This window comes from Schistocerca gregaria, chromosome 5 (assembly GCF_023897955.1).
Source record: "Schistocerca gregaria isolate iqSchGreg1 chromosome 5, iqSchGreg1.2, whole genome shotgun sequence".
NCBI classification, from domain to species: Eukaryota; Metazoa; Arthropoda; class Insecta; order Orthoptera; family Acrididae; genus Schistocerca; species Schistocerca gregaria.
Window position 1 is genome coordinate 227793125 of NC_064924.1, and position 18896 is coordinate 227812020.

At 41.9% G+C, this 18896-nt stretch overlaps 1 protein-coding gene across 2 annotated transcripts in view; it reads right to left on the bottom strand.

The window, feature by feature from the left end:
• LOC126272742 (limbic system-associated membrane protein) overlaps window positions 1-18896 on the bottom strand; it is an 848332-nt gene that overhangs the window by 723701 nt on the left and 105735 nt on the right. For both annotated transcript variants that reach the window (XM_049975800.1, XM_049975799.1), the window contains exon 2: window positions 6504-6704. In XM_049975800.1, the coding sequence (XP_049831757.1) occupies window positions 6504-6704 (201 nt within the window). The remainder of the gene's footprint in view (window positions 1-6503; window positions 6705-18896) is intronic.

Consider the following 18896-nt stretch of genomic DNA (forward strand, 5'->3'; position numbering starts at 1 on the left):
AAGTGGTTACGAAAAGCGGAACGGTGCGACGTGGATGAAGCGATGCTTAAGTGGTTTAAAGAATAGAGAAGCATCAATGTACCCATTATTGGACCTCTCCGTATGGTGAAAGGAGAGGAATTCGTGAAGAACTTAAAAGATGAGGAATTTGTGTGCAGCATTGATGGACCGACAGGTTCAAGCAACGTCACAGCATTACTTTTGGTAAAGTGAGCGATGAAGCTAACAGCATAAGTTATGAAATAAACTAACAATGGCTTACTACCGTGTGGCTTACCGTGTGATCTTCAGATGGTAACACCTTTGATGCAGAAGAGAGTGGCATTTTCTTTAAACTTACACCAGACAAAACTCTAAACTGAAGGGAGAAAAATGTGTTGGTGGCAAGTTATCTAAAGAACGAAAATAGGTCTTGTTTGTGCTAACGCAGATGTAACTGAGAAGAAAAAATTGCTTCCGATAGGTAAATAAAAAAATCCTAGGTTTTTTAAGCATTTCAAAAATCTACCAGTGCATTACTATGCTAATAAAAAGTCTGTATGACCTCCAAACTCTTTGAAGATGAAGAAAGGCGTTGGGAGAAGAGAAATTAGGCGTCAGAAAAGGAAGACAGTGGTTCTTGTTGACAACATTCCAGCACATCCTACATTCTCTCGTTTGCAGAATATTAAGCTTGTATTTCTTGCTCAAATACGACAAGCTTGTTGCAGTCCATAGACCAAGGAGTAATTAGGAGTCTGAAATTCCACTATCGTAAGCGGATATTACTGAAAATGATATCATTCACAGATAAAGGGAAGGGTTGTTCTATTACACTGATGGATGAGATCAGATAAATTACGAAAGCTTGGAACCGTGTCACAGCCCAAACCATCAATAATAGTTGAAGGAATAAATACCGCTGAATCTGAAGATCTATAAGATGGCACTTGATGACCTGCTGCTTCCAGAAATCAACTGTGACATTCTCAGTCGTGCGACTTTGAAAGGTATGTAACAATAGATGATGGCCTTGTTACAACCGAAGCGAAAAGTGAAGACGAAGTTGCAAATTCAGTGAAGAATCAGAGCCACAGTGATCATGATGTCAGCGAGGGAGATGAAGAGGAAGAATAAGGAAATTAAGTGCCTATCTCTAGTGTGAGTGACTCTTTTGAAGTTATTAGAATTGTGAACATGTTCTATGAAGCGGGGGAGGGTGCAGTGATATCGTAAATGAAATAATGAACACAGAATGTAATTTAGAAAGTGTCTATTGGGAAAACAGTCAGCACAGGAAAACGACTGATTACTTCACTTCTAAGTAAGGAAGTCTGGTGAGTACTCGACATACTGCTGTATATACTGCATTCACGTAAGCTTAAGAGTGAGTACTGTACGTGAAACAAAACAAGGCTAAATAAATTTGTTCTTTTCCGTTTGCCACCACAAAAGACTGAAAATACGAATCTCGATCACAACGACACTTGTTTATAACAACATAATTTTCAAGGTCCTTTTAATATTATTACAACCAGGTTTCACCGATTAAATATAGCTAAGATTTTTTAATTCTGAATGTGCCGTACACAGAAATTTAAAATAAGTACTTAGCGATATTACACGATTGTAGTACAAAATCTATTTTTTCTTCAGAAAAAAATTGTAACCAGATGATGCAACGTTCCAAACCAGTTGTAGCAAAATAACATTTTATAGCAGTTTTTTTGGTGGTATATGTAATAATGTAATTTCACAAAGCTGTGGTACATTTAATTTCTTTTCTTTTTTACTTTATTAGGAGCCACTGTTGATGAGGGCTTCTGTACGGTCATTAGGTGAGCTGAATTTAATACGTAGTCGCGTTTCATATATACGCATATCTTCGCCAATTTATGTTTCCACAGTCAATCTCGTGTATAGAATCCATGACAATATTGATCCCATTTACAGTACGAAATATCATATTTATATTAAACGCAGCATCGGAGGAAAATAGTAATGACTGCCGAAGTAGTCGGCGGCAGGTCTGTCGAACTCATATTTCTGTCCCATCCAACCGTCGTTTTCAGTTATGTTTCAATAACTACTTCAGTGCGTTAAACGAGAAAACGACCACAAATTGTGACCGGACTTGATAATAAATTCATTACTATTTTCCACAAGAGAGTGGTGCTCGATTTATATCTAATTTTCGAGAATGATAAAGGGCAGATAAAACCTATCAGTTGCAGATATAGGAAATACAAATCATTTCCCGTTTCCATATTGCCGATATATTAGCGGTAACACAGCAATTCCATCAGTATACAACGCAGGCCGGAATGCACAGGAAGCTTTCAGGCTACCAGACTCGTTCAGCAATGGACATGCCATGATTTACTGTTATACTTTACAACAACAATTTATTTCTGCCAGCTGACACTTCTTTCTATGCGATTTCTTCCAATTTTACCCCTTAAATAGATGCCCTACTTTACATCCTTAATCATCTGTGGTACATACTGCTGCTGCTGTTAAGTTCTACAATTCCGCTAAGCAAAGGTAAAGTCACCAGAGAGGCAATTCTAACGTTGCGGTTGATAACGGAAGCAAGACTAAAGAAAAACCAAAACACCTTTATAGGCTTTGTCGGCCTGGAAAAAGCATTCGACAGTGTAACATGGTGCAAGATGTTCGAGATGCTGAGGAAAACAGGGGTAAGCTATAGGGAGAGATATATCATATACAATATGTACAAGAGTCAAGAGGGAATAATAAGAGTGGCCGACCATGAACGATGTGATCGGATTAAAAACGGTGTGAGACAGGGCTGTAGTCTTTCGCCCCTACTGTTCAATCTGTACATCAAAGTAGCAATGATGGAAATAAAAGAAAGGTTCAAAATGCAATTAGAATTCAAGGTGAAAGGATATCAATGATGCGATCCTCTGATGACACCGCTATCCTGAGTGAAGATCAAGAAAAATTGTATGATCTGCTGAATGGAATGAACAGCCTAACGGATACATAATAAGGACTGTCTAAAATTAAGGAAGACGAAAGTAATGAGAAGTAGAAGAAATGAGAAGAGCGAGAAACTATTCGATACGGTCTAGTATATTTAACCTCGATTCTCTTTCACATTGTGTATGTCATACAGCATACAGTCCGAAAATTAGATAGGAAGTATTGGCAGATATTTTGAAACTCTAGTCTGCACTGCAGTTTCTCTTTGTTCAATGCTCCAAACGCACTATTTAATTAGAATTTCTCCGTTATAATTTAGTTTTGCAGGCTATTTTTTTTTCTTTAGCATACCTACCATGTGGTTCTCCTACGGCTTTTCCTGCATTACTCCTTATTCATCCATTTCGTTCACTTTTGTTTCCTTCGACCATCTTTAATACACTTCTGTACTGCTTGTATTGAGAATTTTCTCTTGAAGACCTGGATCCGATAACTATGTCTCAGAAATAAAACTGTCGAACGATTCCTCACTGCTGTTGCCTTATTAACAGTTCCATAGACAACTCAACTTCGCGTAGATAAAAGCTGACTGAACGCCGTAGCTGAAAACCCAACGTCTTCTGAGATGATCTATTGCACAGATATTTCGTCATCGTCTTTTTGCTAAGGGTTCTAGGAGTTACTTGGAAACATTCAGTCGACGTTTTCATTGCTCCTCTATAACCAAACGGGAACCACCCTCGTTCCTACTCATTGCATGCGTAACATTTTGGCCAAAATATCTTGATATGAAACAACTGAGAGCACCTCTAGATATAAGTATGTTACATTACATGCTACTATTTACTAGCAGCAAAGACGAAGCAGGATATCTGCGTAGTAAGCTAAACGTTGAGCGCAATTACACACATCTTTCATCGTTCGACAAACATGGGCAAGTACTGTCAGTTGCGTTGGTTCACTGTTGGGTTTCAATATTTAGTTCACTAGCAGACTACGTGCTTCCTGCTTCCTCTTGATTGCAGTAAGCGCATTATTACCCAGAAGTAACACAAAATACCTGTATTTATGTACTGAAATGTTCTAGGCTATTTATTCCGGTATCGGGTGTCTTATTATTGATAAACTGGAATCGAGTTCATTATACCTCAAATTTTGATGGATTCCCTGTGTGATTATTTAAGACCCTTACGACAAGATATCGAAGGTAAACAGGACTTCATGCACAGCTAAACCATCAAAACGTGTGCCCAGTGGGGTCTTAAAAGTCTAACGTGTTGGTGCATTTGGATTCCACAGTTAGCCACCAGCAGTTTTAACTGGTCGTTGGTATCTTGGGTACAGGTACTAGGACTGGGTTGACGTATGAGCTGGTCCCGAAAATGCTCTATTGGTGTCGGATCTGAGGATCTAGTCGGCCAATGGAGTACCTTGACATCACGCTGACAATTCACAGAGACACATGCTATGTGATGACAAGGATACAAGATGACTTGGACAGGATATGTGATTGGTGTAAAGAATGGCAGCTAACTCCAAATATAGATAAATATAAATTAATGTTCCATTAGTAGTGTAGCGCTTGACACAGTCACGTCGATTAAATATTTGGGCGTAACATTGCAGAGCGATATGAAGTAGGACAAGCATATAATGACAGTTGTGGGGAAGGCGGATAGTCGTCTTACGTTCATTGGTAGAATTTTGGGAAGATGTGGTTCATCTGTAAAGGACACCGCCTATAAAACACTAATACGACCTATTCTTGAGTACTGCTCAAGCGTTTAGGATCACTATCAGGTCGGATTGAGGGAGGACATAGAAGCAATTCAGAGGTGGGCTGGTAGATTTGTTACTGGTAGTTTTGATCATCACGCCAGTGTTACGGAAATGCTTCAGGAACTCGGGTGGGAGTCTAGAGGAAAGGAGGCGTTCTTTTCTTGAATCGCTACTGAGGAAATTTAGAGAACCATCATTTGAGGCTGACTGCAGTACAATTTTACTGCCGCCAACTTAAATTTCTCGGAAAGACCACAAAGATAAGATAAGAGAGATTAGGGATCGTACAGAGGCATATAGGCAGTCTTTTTTTTCCCTCGTTGTGTTTGGGAGTGGAACAGGGAGATAAGATGATAGTTGTGGTACGAGGTACCCTCCGCGGAGTATGTATGTAGATGTAGATGTAGAAGCGTTGTTCTGCTGAAAAATGGCGCTACGAGACTGACACGTAAGAGGAAACACATGAGAGCGCTCGATGTCCGTGACGTACCGCTTTGCCTTCAGATCTCCCTCGGTCACTACCCGCCGTGCGCTCAAGTGATAGCCGATGTCCCTCCTCACCACGACGCCGTTGCGCCTCTCCGAAACTGGACGAATGAGACATCTCTCACTGTGGCCGCCTTATCTCCGACACTGGTCATGCGCAGTAGTGTACAATTGCGATTCTTCTCTGAATGCGATGCTGTTAATCGACAGTCAATGCTTCCCATTCACTCCACCACTCCTCACCCGCCGGTAGTGCTGTGCTGATAACGGTAGCCTAGCCACGGGACGGCTATTCGGTAGGAGGGCTGCTGTTAATCTCCAGCCTATGGTGCCAGATGACAAAAAATGTTGTTTGGAGCCCGTTATTTGTACTCATTTGGTAGGCGTACTTGTGAAGGGGTTAGGATGTACTTCGTGCTCAATACGATGCTCCTCCCTTGCGGTGGTCAGAAGTGGTCGACCGGAACGCCACAATAAGGTCCAACTGAATTTCTTTCAGGTGATGATAACGCTAACTCACACGGGTACGCGGCATCTCCGTGTCCTTCACAAAGGTCAATCGACCGCTGACGACGTTCAAGCCTCTTATATGCACTAACAAGCGCGGTGGAAAAACTAAATCCAACCAACAGTAATGCACTGTGATGGCCTTTCTACCTGTCGCCGCCGATGATGTTTATCCATAAGAAGCTACGTTGACAAACGGCTATGACTTCTGGGTGCTGTACCTTTGTCGGACAGTGTATTACACAACCAGCTCGTGACGACGACTCGCAATTTTCAAGCGCTACTTCTATTGTAATTTACTCCGCCACCCTGTGTGGGTACAAATGTGCATCTGTCATTTAAATATTTAAACACGTTCGTATTAGACGAGTGAGAACGACATCCCATAATCGTCAACGATTGAAATGGCCTTTCTGTCTTAGTGACTTACGAGCGAAGACATACAACAAATTATACGTCGCACAGAACACTGCTCTTCACGAGTTGATTCGACAGTCAATCCCCGTGTTACAACTAGGGGATGCCATCTGACGATGCTCACCATTGACGAATGAAACTAGCCAGTGAAATCAAGCAACACACAAACTGTGGCGGTTTACCTGAACGTTAATTACAACAGTCGCTGTGTCCCCTGAAGTCGATGCCTGCAACTGCTACGACAAACAGGAGTAGCGAATTAACGAGATGACCTCAAGAAGGGTAATCCCTCTTTGGCCAAGGAATGTAGTCAGCTAACACTCGTTTGCACACAGTCGCAACTAAAGGGATCAGAGAGCTGCATTCCGCTCTGGGGAGGTACTCACCAAGTATCTCGACAGTGTGCGTGATTTCGCGAGGCTCGAGGGTACCGATCTGGCACACATAGTCCCCCGCGTCCTGCGTCTGCACGTCGCGTATCTCCAGGTTGTAGCCGTCCACCAGGCGGATTCGCTCGTCCGGAGACACTTTGGTTGCGCCCGCCGTCAACACGGCGATGCCACGTTTCCATACCAACACGTAATTTCCTGTGGACAAAAAGAAATCCATTTAGACTATGTTATGTATTGATTATTTCCTTAGGACAACGTTAAACGTCCTCCCCTACACATGCAATGATGTGAAGAAACAAGGAATACTCTCTCTCTCTCTCTCTCTCTCTGTCTGTCTGTCTGTCTGTCTGTCTCTCTCTCTCTCTCTCTCTCTCTCTCTCTCTCTCTCTCACACACACACACACACACATACACACAGGGAGATTGAGCTGCCCCACAGATGACCTTCTGTGCAACCCATACTACGTCTGTGTTAGGAACGGCATCCACACTGGCGACAGCCGTGTAATCGATATATTACCTCCCAAGTGTTTTGTGTTAATGTCAGCAAACGAAGTCGGGATTGGCCATGAGTTACACAGTATATGTGGACCAAGATTTACCCCACTTCTGCCATACTTATCAAAGCGTCTTCCATCTATCCTTGTGCAAGCAGCAGTAAAGTCATATAATATGTGATGTCTCTGTAAGTTTATTCTGTTTAGTACTTAGTCTTTCGTAAATGATTCTGAAACATTGCCTTATAATATGTGTATCAAAGTAGGGAATAACAAAATTAAATTGAGACATCAGAATGTGAAGTGTGGAAGTAACAATTCTTCCAGTTTATAACCCAGTGGAAAGATTTATATATGACACACATTGATGTGATAAAGTAGTTCCATAAGCAAAATCTGTACAACAGGTTCGTATACTTTACCATTCATTCTGCAATATTTTGACAATGTGCTTCACATCTCCAGAGCAATCTGGCCAACGACATTTTTCCGTCATGGCAGGTTGCATAAAACGAATCGGTAGGGGCAGCTGAATCACTCTGTGTAGCCTTTGATCATATCCCACAACTGACAACACTTCGTAATATAAACAAGTCAACATTATTGAAGTGTGTGTGTGTGTGTGTGTGTCGTGTCCTCGACTGCAAACCGTGCTTAGTGCAAGAGGCAGAAATACACGACAGACGTCAAACATTATCGACAGCAGTTGATAAAATATACAAGGTGTTCCTCAATTCCTATTACAAGCATTCAGCGACTGTTAATGGCACTAAATAGATAAGGTTTCGATGTGGCGATCACATCTGGAAATTTATCACTTTGATGTAAAATTTGTTTGAAAATCAGATCATTTTCAAATATCCAGCTTTACAGTAAGCCTACGCACACATCTCTGACCTTTGTGCTTTACAGAAGCCAATGGCCTGGAAAACGTTCCAAATACTCGTTGGCGGGCTTTCTTCTGCCTCGCGAAGGATGCCCTCTTCTATGTGGACAGTGCAGTACGTCAATGGAGCACCGCCATCAACTCTCCTAGCTGCAAACGTCCAATTTCTCACAACCGTTGCAGTAGCACGAAAATCGTATGTGGTGTAATAACAAGAACTGACTGTGCTGCCCTCTTATCAATTTGCGTGCGTACGGTGACGCGAGAAAATTTAAATGGGATCCGATTCTAAGACTTATGTTATATCTGAAGTGTACATTTCCAAAGAAAACTTTTCCTCCTAAGTGCATTATACAACGACTAGAAGTCAGTAATAGGAACTTTGGAACACTCTACGTAATGAAGAAAGCTTTCCTAAGTCAGAACTGTAACATACATGTACAATAGCAAAATATGAAAGTTATGATGCAAATGAAGAAGTATATGTATTTTAGGAATCTGATTATGCCTTTATAATTTTGGATGAAACACATCCGACAAAAAAAAATTGCCTAATTGCCTAACTGTAACAAATAATTTAACCTTAAAATCATTAAGACCAGGTGGTTATAATTAAAATCCAGGTGCTCGTGGAGGTGCAGTGTGGGCCGTAATATTATCGTATGGCACCGGTACTTGGAAGTTGTGCTAATGCGTTATTGTGGAACTGAATAAAGCTGGAAAACAAATTAGTTCCGTTTCTGGCCAACAGGTGCAAATATGGGGCTGTACACCGTTTGTCTGATGGTACGGCATCTGGTACATCCACACTGTCACTTAAAAAGCCGTAAGATTTGTGAACAGTGTGGCTATAGAGAAGGGAGACCGTGCGCTGTTAGTGAAATCGTTTTACGTGAATGTCAGCAATTGCAGTGCTACATGAGAGAGTATAGCTGACTGATACGTCTGAAGAGAGTCCGAAAACACGGGTAACCTTGAGATGCCATTTGGTAGACGAAGGCGTCCGACCACAGTGGAAGGTATTGACGAGATTGCTGTAGCTGACCATACAGTGCGAGCCCCGGGTGGTGCTGGCGTTTGTGCAGTGCACGAGAATTGTCCATCCCACCATTAACAATACGGAAAGTTTTTCAGTCTATTTTACACTGGTTATGTATGTAGTGCAACAACTGAAACCTAATGATTCAGAATAACGTTCAGAATTTGCTCTTCGGTTTCTTGCAATAGTTCATGACATGTGGCCGTGCATATTCTATGGAGCTACGAAGCACATTTTTCTTTGCAGGATTCAGTGAATAAACAGAACTGCCGAATTAAATCGCATTTTGTTCACTAAGGGCCACTGCATTCACCCTATGGTTGTATAGACTGTCAAACATATTTATTCTCAGTCCATTCTTCTTAGCAGAGAATACACCTAAAGGACTGAGAGATGTACGTCGGTGTCTGTACGTTATAGAGACCTCTTCGTGTAGCATGTGCTTCCTGCTTTGGAAGAGCGTAACTGTGTTGAAACCACCGTTTTCATAGGAGATGGGGCAAGCCTTACGTCGCTCCCGCAGTGGAAGATCTGCTTAATGCAACTTTCCACGAACGTGTTATCTCAAGAGGTTTTCAAGATACATGGCCTGCATGATCACCTGATCTGAAACCATGTGACTTTTAGCCCTAGCTTTATCGAAAAGAACTCACTTACCAGGACACATACGGCGTCTGCCTTATATAAATGGCAGTATAAAGGAATACGTGTCTCATTTTCCACAGGGACTTCTGCGAGCAGCTGTTGATCATGTCGTTTTACGGAAACAGCACCTCGTCGGCGTCTCGGGTGCTCATACTGAACAAACTGTGTAAGCGTCCTTCTCACTTGTTTGAGCTCTTCTGCCCACGTCCCGTTCCCAACTCATTACATATAGAAACATTTCCACAAGTCCTTCCTGCATTCACGTGCCAAATACCCACTTTTCCCAAAGTAAATCTGTTCCGCATTAGCTCATTAGAATATCTACGAAGTTTCGCTGCTGTAAGATAATTACGGCCCACACAGGACCTATTTGAATAGCCGTATTTTAATTATAACCACGTAGTATAATTTTTATGTACGCACGCTGTAACAGAGCTCTGATAATTTTATAGCGCTGATTGTTTGTAACTGACATCAAGTGGACAAATGACCCTTTAACGATATGAGATGCCACTGTAAGTGAATGCAGTTCCATCTTCTTCGATTTCCTAGCGAACATTGCGAAGGACTCTGTATGTTTTCGAAAACTGGCCATTGGAACTACAGCTCTTCAGGCTCCTCTTCTTCAGTGGGCCAAACAACACACAAACAGGGCAATTACTGACTGGAAGCATGTATCGTGTTCCTAGGGGTCGCCATTTGGCCTTTTTTTTTTCAAATTAAGCAGGGAGTTTAGCACCGACTGCCCACTGAAGTATCTGACCCGCATTATTGTTTAGAGAACGAATCCTTCACTCAACAGAGGAGTGTGCGCTGCCGAAAAGTTAGATTAAAACTCGTTCGAGCTTAGCTTCAGCGTGCAATTTTCATGTGTCAAAAATTTCACAGCAGCATCCATTTCATTGGGTAGTAGAAGACCGCTACTAAAACAGGAATTACTTTTAAAAAAAGGAAATAGATAGTTACTTTTTGAGAGGAGCAATTTGAATCCTATATGTATTATTTCAACACATCAGATCTAAAAGAACAAGCCACTGAAAGATCTATGAAAGATTTACGATCTCACATCAGATGACCACATGGATTACACGCTGAATACAGGGGCAGAGCGCAGCGTATATTGCACGAACGTCGTTACATAAGCCCGTATGTTACAAGCTTTAGGTTACGTAAAGGGACAGTGTTCATTTCATAACGTGACAAAGTTTCGATGTGGGGGTATTCTGTAGCGTTCTGTTGACCACTGCTGAAGTAATGAGACATTCCTGTATGACGTAAGCCGTACACTTCTTTTTTACTCGGTGTAGCGACTAATGTGGAGCATTAAATGGGAGTAAAATGAATATGTTTCACAGTAAGCAACACCGAGCTGACCATTCCTGTATGAAGCACTCGCGTTTTGCACATAAAGGCACGTGTGTTGTATTTACGAAAACTGAAAATTAATTAACCGATATTTGTTGTACAAAATCAATGAACCGAAACGATGAAATCTAGATGCGAGCAGTGCGTAAAAGGCGGATTTGAAGACTGATACACAAGCAGCCCACTGTGCGATGAAACTCTAAAGTTAGCAACACTTCGATGACTTGTTCTCTTTAATGTGAAAGACGTAGTGTAAGAAAAAGCCACTCTAATTGCAGAACAGCGTCGCCCTGTTCAACGTAGTGTAGAATCATTTGACTGCATTTCCGCCTAGATTTGTCTATTTATTCTGTGACAAACTTTAAGATAACGAAGGAAATAAAGTGACTTGGAGAGCAATTTACTAGAGATGTGTTACTCCCTTCTGTTGAAATATGAGACCGTTGATTCACGAAAAACGATAGCTGGAAGTCTTTTTATTTCCTGAGTTAAGGACAAAATGAACGCAAACGTAAATGAGTCTCTGTTGAAGATGACCACCTGTGGCTGAATATATTTGCTAAGGACACAAATAAATCTTGATTCTTTTGTGATAGATATCGTATACAACATTTACTGTGACCGCATTACAAGACACTGCATTAAAGTTCCCGTCTACGGATACGCAGACTTCATAAATGTTTGAGAAACCTGCCGCTGAGTCAGGACAAAGTGCAAAGCCTAACAGCATAACCGCACTAACATGCCAGGACAGTGGTTTTTAACACAATGAAGGGAGTTTGGTTTCTCTTCCGTCTAGATGGTTGTATTGAAAGTATTGAATATCACCGTATGAAGTCATTGCTGATCACAGATCGGAGGCACCGAGGCAGTTTGTATTGAGCCACTCTGAGTCATACCGAGATTAGAAGAATAGCGGTGTTCGTCATTCTATTTAAGCATCAAATGTCAAACTTCTGGGAACTGGTGTGCAAATGTGAAATAAATATGACTAAAAAGATAAATCATCAAGGTATCAAGGAGTCAGTAGTGTTGATGGACAACGCAGATACCCACAAATAACTGATTACTTCTCTCCCACTGAAGCGTACAGGAGTGAAATGCTAGTCGTGGGTTGCGTCGTTAGTATCGTTAGTATCACTGTTTTTCGGAATAAGATGGCCTCTAATGAAACTGGACAGAAATTTAATATTAAAATAAGTTTACAGTAATTTTCAAAAATTACCTATGTACATAGTACAAGAATGGGTACATGTACACACACACACACACACACACACACACACACACACAAAGTGTGTGTGTGTGTGTGTGTGTGTGTGTGTGTGTGTGTGTGTGTGAGAGAGAGAGAGAGAGAGAGAGAGAGAGAGAGAGACAGAGAGAGAGAGAGAGAGAGAGAGAGAGAGAGAGAGAGAGAGAGAGAGAGAAAGAGAGAGAGAGAGTTTTGTGTATAAATTAAATAACAGTATTCACCGCTAATCGATCAGCCACTATATTGGATTGTAATAATTGTAATTTACAACGGCTGCATTTGTAGCGCCATTGCCACGAGTCCTCAGTTATAACCGGGAAGTCATGTACTCGTTCTCATTTCTGCATTGGTATAGGCCACTTGTACCCCACAATAGACTCAAGTAGCTACTTTTCAGTGAAGAGAGCAGCAGCAGAGTCTGTCGAGTCGCGTCTCCTGAGCATACGGAGACGGCGTGTTCGGAAATGACGTCATAAGGATGTGCTGACGTGCTTTAGGTAAACACACATAGCACATTTCTGATCTCTGTTACACAACCATCTGGAGGTGGGCATTATTTGTGCCTAGTTGCGTTGTCCATCAACAGTACTTAACTCAATAATTGTCCATTAACGGTACTTAATAACAGCCACTGAGTTCAACAAGATCTAACATTGATAAAATAACATTGAAAACTTGTCACAGTCGTAAGTGTGGTATGTATATCTGTATTCCGTCGCGTCACATTTCAACAATCGCTGCAATCTTCCAGTGTACTGAGTCATTTTTAATCAAAAAACTAACACCCACGCAATAGTAGACGCATTGTCTTCAGATTTTCTTCGTGAACCGTTGCTGTTTTTCAGTGACGTTGATTGTTGCTCAATCCCATTTAAATTCACCTCCTCTATGAACCACAAATCGCGCATAGATGCTGAGATGAAAGAGTATAAACACACTTGTTATACAGCGGTGGCGTGGTAAGAGTGTGTTAAGCACGGGTTTAATACACAAACGACCTGCGCCCGGCACGTTGCCGGTCACGCCACAAACGTGGCCCTTACGTCATATGGCCTTTCCTATAATTAAAAGAGTAATCGCATCAGTTTATCTGCGCTATTCATCAAAAACTTCCAGCGACGAGTAAACATTTTGCATGTTTTTTTCAAAGCACCTCGAATTACTTGGTTAACTGCATTTCGAACGAGAGTCAAAAGCAGCAAAAATTGCTTCTTAAATTATATTTGCTGTTTAAATTGATGCTTCAGTATTGAAACAGAAATAAGGCGAACGGACCTTCAAACGAGCAATGGTATTGGATGTAATGGGACATTTTATTACGATATTCGCGAGTCAGGCAGATAACGCAAAACCAATTTATTTTTTGCTGAAAATACTGAAAGTTATATTTTTATCGAAGCACCGATAGTATTACGGTGAGCTGCCGCTCTGGCTAATGGAAATCAAATTATGGGTTAACTTGTAGTGGGGGAGTACAGTTCTACTCCATAAAGCGTACTGGCTCAGTATACTTTACATTAACTGGTCCGCTGCATAGCGCGTAGACACTGTGTGCGTGGGGAAAAAATCCCGAAACACCAAAAATACAACACATTACCACGCATAGTGCGGTGCAGGGAGACCATTGGAATTCAAAACAGCTTCCAGTCGTCTAAGTATGGATAAACACAGGCCCCGTACTGCTTTCAAGGGGATGTTATACCATTTTACTGCAAAAGAGTGGCAAGCTCAGGTAAAGGTTTTGGATGTGGATAGCGATCACACACCCTTTATGTCCACAGTAAAGCGATCACTAAGGTTCAAAAATATGGTGACTGTGATGGCTAAGGGAAGCACGACAACTCATCCTCGAGCTCACAAAAGACGGGAACTGTGTGGACAGGAGTCGTGTCGTACTGGAACGCAGCATAACTATTGGAGAGTACTGTACCATGGGAATTACCGGATCGCCCAAAATGGTCTCACAATACTTGGTATTAGTGGGTCCTTCCAGAGTAACAAACAGGTCGGTAGAATACCACGACATGGATGCCCAAATCATTACCGCACCTGCACTATGTTTCGCTCTTGGGATGGAAAGTCGACCAAATTTTGGAAATAGTGTGAAACAAGATTATCCGACCAAATTACTTTCCTCCATTGCTCCTTAGTCCAGGTTTTATGGCTTAAGTACCCGGTTTTCCCGTAATGTGCAGGTGCATCACTGGTGAGTAGCTTTGCAGTTCCAACTTTCTTTACAATTACCTGCTTATGGGGCTCCTTTCGTGTTGTTTTGGCGGTATCAGGGTACTGCAATGACTTTGGTAACTGTCGTCCTTTTATTTTTTGTCACAATACTCCGCCGGCCGTGGTGGCCATGCGGTTCTAGGCGGCGCTGTAGTCCGGAACCGCGCGACTGCTACGTTCGCATGTTCGAATCCTGCCTCGGGCATGGACGTGTGTGATGTACTTAGGTTAGTTAGGTTTAACTAGTTCTAGGGGACTGATGACCTCAGATGTTAAGTCCCATAGTGCTCAGAGCCATTTGAACCATTTGAATTCACAATCCTCCACAGTGACCGTCCGTACTCAACACACACTCTCATAGGCACTGTGACTTATCGAATGATGTGTTACCGCTTTCCCTGTATTCGGTATAAATCTTCCATAGGATGCTTCTTGAAACACCAAAGACTTCGGGTACCTTGGTTATGAAAGCACCTACCATAAGAGCGACAACAATTTTCCTTCGCCGCCCGGGCTAGCCGTGCAGTCTGAGGCGTTTTGTCACGACTCGCGTGGCTCCCCCCGTCGGAGTTTCTAGTCCTCCCTCGGGCATGGCTGTGGACGTTGTTCTTAGCGTAAGTTCGTTTAACTTTTATTACGAACTGCGTAAGCCTATGGACCGATGACCTCAGCAGTTTGGTCCCATAGTCCTTACCACAAAGTTCCAAACAAAATTTGCCCACGTTCGAATGCACTGTGCTTCGGCTTCGTGCATTCACAACTGATTGTTGCAACGTACTGAGTACATTAACGGAAAGGATTACATCGTAAAAAGTGGTTTTAAGATGAATACTAACATAAATGAAACACCTATAATGAATTGTTATTATTGGAATAGCCTGATGGTATTAATTAGGAAATTGGGCACCTAAAACTGACGGTGGATGAAACACGAGGTATATAAGATGCACTGGCAATAGCTAGGAAAGCCTTTCTGTAAAAAAGAGCCATCCTTGCGGACTGTAGAAATGGTTTTTGTTCGAGACGTCGGTTATCGTTGTGGACTCTCCACAATAGTTCATCTGCACGACTGATCGACATCTTCATGTGCGATGAAGGCATTAATGGGCTATTACTAAAGCCTCTTCCTTACGCCGTTCTAAGAAGGAAAGGCGGAGGCGTGGAGGCGCCAGTTCCGGTGGCCAGCAGTGAAGATTTCCTGACAGGTAGCGGTAAGGACAATTACTTCACCTATTGGACGTTGCACCAAGAGATTTAGAGTTCTATTTATATGGAAATTGGATATACGTTCTCATCTACTTCTTCCCCCTGTCTTTCCATCTCTTCCTGCCCCATCTCTCTCTTTATCTCCACCTCCTTGCCCTTTCTCTGTCCATCATCTCCTCATGCCTCACTGCCTCTGTCCACCTACTTCGCCACCTATGTCTCCCCACATTCTCCTTCCTTTCTCTCCCACCATCTCCTCCTTCACCCTCTCTCTGCGCATTCCCCACTCCTTCCTATCTGTCCGTTTCCTCTTCTCTTTTTCCCTCCTGTTTACAGCCATCAAAATCTAGACTGTTAATTGAAACCGTTCGAAATAAAAGCGTAAATCTGTTGGGATCATTCGTATACGAGGTATGGTGATGGCACCTACAAATGGATCTTTTAGTGTAGTAGCTTCAGTGACAGCATTTGGCATAGTTTTTTGCGTAAGCCTATGGACCGATAACCTCAGCAGTTTGGTCCCATAGTCCTTACCGCAAAGTTCCAAACAAAATTTTCCCACTTTCGAATGCACTGTGCTCCGGCTTCGTGCAATCACAACTGATTCTTGCAACGTACTGAGTACATTGCAGGCTTTGCTAGCAAATGCGTTTATGTTCAAGAACGTATTTCACGCTGTTTATCCCTGTTTTTGTGTCCCCCCCCCCCCCCCCCTTCTCCGCCCGTAGCAGCGAGAGAGAACACGTCATGGGGAACAACCATGAATATTCATCGCACTAACTGAATGTATTTCTCGGCGACCGAATTGTTTCGTAGAAACCGTTGTCAGCACAGAACGAAAGGCGACTCTTCGGAGTAAAAATATGCGAATTAGACTCTCATTAGGGAAGGAATGTAGCAGCTTTTGCAACCTTCACTCTGGGCTATTTTAGTTGCTGTTTTGTCTCCATTTCCAAAACTGGTTTGTTGCAGCTCTCCACATTTCTTTATCGTGTGCAATTCTGCCGAACTACTGCAACTTCAGTTCATTTGAACCTGCTTACTGTATTGAAGCCTTGGAGTCTCTAACAACCCTACCACAACAAAGGTCAAAATTTTAATAACGATTGTGGTGTTGGTCACGCTGCTAAGTACTGCATTATCGGACAACAACAGTCATATTATGTGGCAGGTGTCATTAGAGCACAGTTGATAGTCATTTCATGTAATAATGAAAAAACTAGGCACTCACCTTTTTGTGTTTCACACGCAGGTCTTATCGTAAAATCATGGCTCAATCGTTGAAAATCTGAGTGGTTATGATTCCAAGCTCGGATGCAAAAAGGCCTAGGTTTTATTCTGCTGTATTCAAAAGTTATGTAGATGCTCTTCACAATCCATCCTTGAAGATTACACTTTTGCTGGACAATGGTGATGTAAAAAAATAATCAGCACTCCGAAATTAAGTTACACTTCCTTTTAATTGATTTTATTACAATATCACGTAACACACAAAACATCACAATATATAACATACTTAAAAACATCTTCCTCACATTTTAGTAGCCAACTATAATATGCGTTTTTCCAACATGACGTCCAAGACTTGACCTTTTCAAGATCCGACTCTCTGACAAGTTAACAACTAACTAACTATCGCTTACGCGCCCAAAAATCAGAGTTATAAGTACGTCAAAGATCACACTGACAAATGAAAGAATACACATAAGAATAATATCATTGCAATATAAACATATCGATGTATCACAAATGAAATAAAATCTGAATGTTGTCCCAGAAATATGTTAAGTAGTTAACAGAAATACAGTAGAATACTACTGGTATCGAGAGGTTCAGGTGAGGTACCATAATGGTTAAGTAATTCAAGTACAACTCCCCCAGTTTTACCAAACTGACGGTTTATGTTGGACTCCACAAGACTCCCGTGTGCGGTGACCGTTGTATATACGAATTGAAGACTGCAGAGTTCCTACGGGAATAATCTGAAGTTATTGCAGTTCGATTTCGAGTATATACTGGTAGTAGCCATCATCATTGCACACATCACCGAATATGAGATTTTCACTCTGCAGCGGAGTAAAACTTCCTGGCAGATTAAAACTGCGTGCCGGACCGAGACTCAAACCCGGGACCTTTGCCTTTCGCGGGCAAGTCCTCTACCATCTGAGCTACCCAAGCACGACTGACGACCCGTCCTCACAGCTTCAGTTCCGCCAGTACCTCGTCTCCTACCTTTCAAACTTCACAGAAGCTCTTCTGCAAAGGCCCAGAGTTCGAGTATCGGTCCGGCACACTGTTTTAATATGGCAGGAAGTTTCAACGCCCGAAGATGGTCACATCACACTTGTTTCAAATCTGAACAATTCATATTCGTATTCTGTCAGATATGCTGCCTCTTTTCTTAATGTGTCTATAGGTGTCACTATGTACGGAAATCTGAAATATATATGTATTCAAGAAAACGTTTTATGTGACCAAACTAGGTGAAGTATGCACTAATGACGGTTATTCTATAGTCGAAACAGATAAGCAATAAATTCATATTAATCACGACTGATCGCTGTGTTCTTTCATTTGTAAACTGACTTCTTTGGCGCCTTTATTGTCAGATCAACCGATTACATCTCATTTCTGCCACAGATAAACTTTCCCAATTCGATTCAGTACCTCCCCATTAGTTATTCTAAATGTAGACTAACTTTAAATAGTCCTTTGTAACACAACATTTCAATAGCTTCTATTCCTTTATTGTTTGAACTGATAATCGTTCTCGTTTCACATCCGTGCAAGGCTACGTTACAGGCAAATACCTTCAGAACAGAATTGGTGCAACTTAAATTTATACCAGATATTGAAAAATTTCTCTTCCTGAGAATCGCTTTTCTTGCCTTATATCGTCTCTGTTTCATCCATGATCAGGTATGCCATTCAAAGAGCAACACTCATAGACTACTACTTCTGGCGTCTGATTTGCCAGTCTATTTCTATTAGTATCACCTGGTTTAATTTGACTACATTCCTTTACCCTTGCCCTACTTTTGTTGATGCTCATCGTTCAGCCTTTGTAAACGGTATTATCTAGCAGTCAAAAAGTCTCCTAGCGATGAGCAATTGGCAACAACAGTCCATGGCGCGCGCACCGCACACACACACACACACACACACACACACACACACACACACAGGCACAGTATTACGTGTATGAAATCGTAGAATGAATGTTCGGACAAGTTTCCAATATACCTTAAGCCAAAATATTGCGTTATTAATT